General features: G+C 39.6%; 1 protein-coding gene across 1 annotated transcript in view; it reads left to right on the top strand.

Moving 5' to 3' along the window:
- Positions 1–335: 335 nt before the first annotated feature.
- Positions 336–4253, top strand: part of CD109 (CD109 molecule) — a gene marked incomplete at its 5' end in the record, with an annotated part of 38950 nt that continues 35032 nt past the window's right edge. Inside the window, 2 exon segments of the mRNA XM_029086382.1 lie at positions 336–521; positions 1474–1650. Coding sequence (XP_028942215.1) covers positions 336–521; positions 1474–1650 — 363 coding nt within the window.

The following is a 4253-nucleotide window of genomic DNA, read 5'->3' as shown; positions in this document are numbered from 1 at the left end:
CCTGGTCTAGTAGAAGGTGTCCCTGCTCATGTCAAGAGAGCTGTAACTAGATGATCTTTAAGGTCACTTCCAACCAATTCCATTCTAGGTTTTTATGATTCTATGTTTTTTTGTTGTGCTTTGTAAAAGAACTGGCCCAAACACTTCCTTTCCACTAGCATGGTCCTTTTTTGAAAGAAACCTCCATTTTGCTATATAACCGACATGCCTCTGGCACTGTAAGGAGGTGCTCTCTGGGAGAAGCACATCTGTGATTTGGGTGTTGGTTCATCTCTGCTTGCGGTTGTGTGAGACAAAGCACAACTGTGAGAGTAATACTGTCTCTGACTGTGCAGAGCACCCATGGTGGAAGAAGGGGCAAGGACGTCCCAGGAGCAGCCCAAGGTGGGGCTTGTCAGCAGGTTCTGCAGAAGCAGATGGAAGCAGAGCGCTGGCAGAGCCTGTACTCAGGTTCAGGACTGTCAGGGCTGACTCTTCACGCACAGAGTGAGGAGAAGACCTACCTGCTGAGAAAACAGATGGTCCAGTGGGCAGGATAGCATTGTTAACAAGGGAACTTCATAGGAAGCATTTTAAAATACATGGCTTGGCTAATAGCTTGTTTAATGGCTCAGCTGCTGTACTTTATCTTACAGTGGCTGGGTTGAAGGGTTTATTATACATACCATCATCCTGTCCTTAACATGTGCATGTCTTCTGCACAGTCTACACCATCATGATCATAACAACTACAGTTCTTTTCTTTTCAGAGACTTTGGTAGTAAACTGGATAAGGAAAATCTTAGGACAATATAAAATGTGGACATTGATGTGTATTTTCTGAAACAGAAGCATCCTCTAGAAAATTAGAAAAAAAAAATCAGGTCCTTGCAGTCAAAGACAGGGACCTGCCCTTCATGGCTCTGTCTTCATTAGGAAGCAGTTTAGGTCCAATAGAAACAGATTGAGAGTGAACAAGTTGATGCCGTGGGCCTGAACTCCACTGTTTTGAAGTAGCTTCAGATCTAATCTGATCTGGTAAAAGGAATACCTTTTCTTAGCTGGAACAGGTTAGTGGGCCTCAGTTCACACTCTCCTTGGTGCAAACTAAAATGTGGTAAGTAGGGGTGTTTAGGAGATCTGCTTTTAAACTTGTATTCCTGATCTAAACTCAAATGCTATTACAGATGACTCACATGACTCAGGCTTATTACTGTTGCATTTTTATGTTCTGCTGTGCACTCATTGTTCTTTACTTGTCCATAGTGATACAGGAATTAAGGCATGAAAGAAATGAATTTCTAATATTTAAATATTGCATTGTCCCTCTGTTCCGTACCCAGTCTCATAGAACTGAACAACCACTTAGTAAAAAAAAAATAAAAAAAATCACAGCTATATGTCTCTTTTAATGGCTATTTGTAGAAGGAATTGCAGAACTTATGACATATTGATATACCAACAGACTAAAAGTGTTTCATTTTTGCCTTTCAGGTGTTATCTAAGGAACAAATTATGGCTTTTGGCACAAAGGCTGCAAAAACATTCACTTTAACAGCAGAAAATTCCTGGGCTCCTTTGGCATGTATACTTGTGTTCTATGTTGATGAGCTTGGAGTGGTTGTAAATGATGCTCTCACTGTCCCTATTCAGCCTGTTTTGGATGACAAGGTAACTATGTTGAACTTGAGCCTGGGACCATATTTTTGTCTGTTTGTTGTGTGGTAAACAGTGTTTTAGATCATAGGATTGTAAATGTAAAATCTTTCTCATTGAGGATCTAATCTGAGGTTTGTGTAAATCCTTGGAAAGACTTTTGATAATACCAGTGCAGTTAGGGTTCAGCTATATATGTAGGGCTACTTCATATCTGAAAGAAATTTCTACTAGCCCTGTGTCTTCCACATAAATAGACACACAGCATCTCCTTGTGTTTTTAATAGGTTGGTCATTCACAGATCCAAAGATTGCTCTGGCTAATACAGTGGAAAGATACTCATAAGTGCCCTAAGCATGGAACAGTAAACGTTTACGAAGACCTTGTTATAGCCAGGCAGTGGTCACATGTATGTAGGCTCCACAGGGAGCCCAGCACACAGCAGTGTTCTAAGAAGACTTTGTAGAAGGACCTTCCTTTCATAAGCCATGAGTGCTCCTAGCTTTCCTTGTTGAAGCATAGAGGCAACTTTTTTGGCTGTGTCATCAGTGAATGTGACCACTGTTTCATGTGACCATATATACTTCAACTCAAAAAAGCTTGAAGTGTGGAAAAACTACTATTGCAGCAATTAATTGATTCTTTTCCAGCTTACTTACAAGGATGAGATTTGGTCCTTTGTGAAAATAAAAGCCTCACCATGACCTTTTTACAGATGAGACCACCCAAGGGCTCATGATGGATACACATTCTTCCTCCTCTATGGAAACTTCTTATACTTGTAAGCAGATATCAGCAGGGATGCTATATGTCTTATTCCTGCGTGCAACATTTCTCTATTTGATTCATGATTTCTCGAAACTCAGAATATGAGTGTTGTTTTCAGAGGATAAGGGAGTGGAAAAGCAAGATGGTGAGGGAGCTGCAGGCACACATTTGTTGATTATGATTATTATGTATCAGTGTCTAAAGAATCTAAATAAACAGGAAACAAATAAGATAATTTAGTTAAAACTGGAGTATTTTAAGCTGGAGATGGGAAGATGTTTTTAACAAGAAAGGCATAACAGTTTGTCTCATCCTTCTGGAAACATAAAGAAATCTTCCCACTGATTGCAGTCTTCACAAATAAGACTACAGTATATTCTGTGGCAATAAGGTAAGGTCTGATCTTGAAAATACCAGTTTAATTAAATGTAGTTTATGGATGAAAAACACGATCCTGGTCTATATACAGAGATGATGAAAAATTGAGACAATAAATTATAAGAATTTAATATCAACAGAACTGTATATGCTGTAAAGACTGGATAGTGAAAAATGTACGATAAAGAAAGAACTGATCTCAAAGGCTTCAAAATTTCAAGCTTTTCCATTTTCCACATTTGAATACTAGCCAGTGAAATAAATCCAATACTGTGGCAAGCTACTTTCTCTGTAATTTGTTGCCTTGCCTAGCATTTCATTTCTGTAAATGAGTTGGAAAATTGAATATACAGAGCTGCAGTGCCACAGTGTCCTTACCTGGAAACCTTTTTTTTTTTTTTTTTATGAATCATTTTGATGCCAATTTACAATGAAGCACATGATGCTAATCCCATTTATGTTGGCAACATTAGTATATTTGCTGTTGCTCTGTGATTTTCATACTGAATGTTCACGGAAGATACCACTACACGGATTTATCAGAGGAAGGTTATGATGGAGCTGTAGATTCAGACATCTAAATACATCTATTTATATGTAGGGTAAGGATTCAGTTGCTTAAGCACAGACATCTGGTGTCCTCCAAGAGCCACAGGGTATTCAGGATGTCATCATGGGATGATTGGATGTTTCATGGGTCCTTTGGGAGACCTACACCATTCTGGAATGGGAGCTAAGGGTCTGACAGAGTGCTGTGGGACATGTCAAGTGGTTGCAGGTGCCTTCAGGTGACTGAGTCTCATCTCTGTATTCAGGTTATGTGTCTAAATTGAGTTTATGGAGAATTGGTTGCCCAAAAAGAGCATGGTTTTGTTATTCCTCCTGGACTCCAGTGCATGCTCCAGAAGGCTGTTACATGTCCTGTCTGGCAGCACCACTGGGCATGTTTTGGTTACCTTTGAACATCTTGAATGGCACTGAGTGCCAGTGCTTATGTAACTCAATCCCAGCCCTAGCTAGTACAGTCAGTGGAGCCTGTAGGACTGTTTTGTTCACCATCACTTGGATTTACGCTTCATGGTGAGCCAAAGTGCTGTCTAGTCTCCATTATTTCTTTTGACTCTGTGTATGATGAGAGCTTAAACACTGCACTGAAATGTGGATAGCTAAATGTAGGTAACTTAAGTGTAGAGCTGAATTCTACCTCTAGAGTTCATAGTATTGGTGATTTGATGAGGGAAAAGAGTAAAATTGTTAATTTTAAACAGATATTCTGCGTTGTCATCTGATGCAGTGGGGTTGGGGCACATTAGAAATATTTCATAGCAGATGACCCTTCCTCTCTTCAGTTCCTAGTGGAAGTCTTACTGATGCTGTATTAGCCTATTCACTTCCTACTTCCTCACCCATGCATCTATTATATATACTCCTTTTTTCTATTGATCTGGAACACTTTGGTGTAATCTTTGAG

The sequence above is a fragment of the Antrostomus carolinensis genome, unplaced genomic scaffold, assembly GCF_000700745.2.
Source record: "Antrostomus carolinensis isolate BGI_N321 unplaced genomic scaffold, ASM70074v2 scaffold21418, whole genome shotgun sequence".
NCBI classification, from domain to species: domain Eukaryota; kingdom Metazoa; phylum Chordata; class Aves; order Caprimulgiformes; family Caprimulgidae; genus Antrostomus; species Antrostomus carolinensis.
Note: the sequence above shows the minus strand (reverse complement) of the source record. Positions and strands in the feature narration are given on the sequence as shown.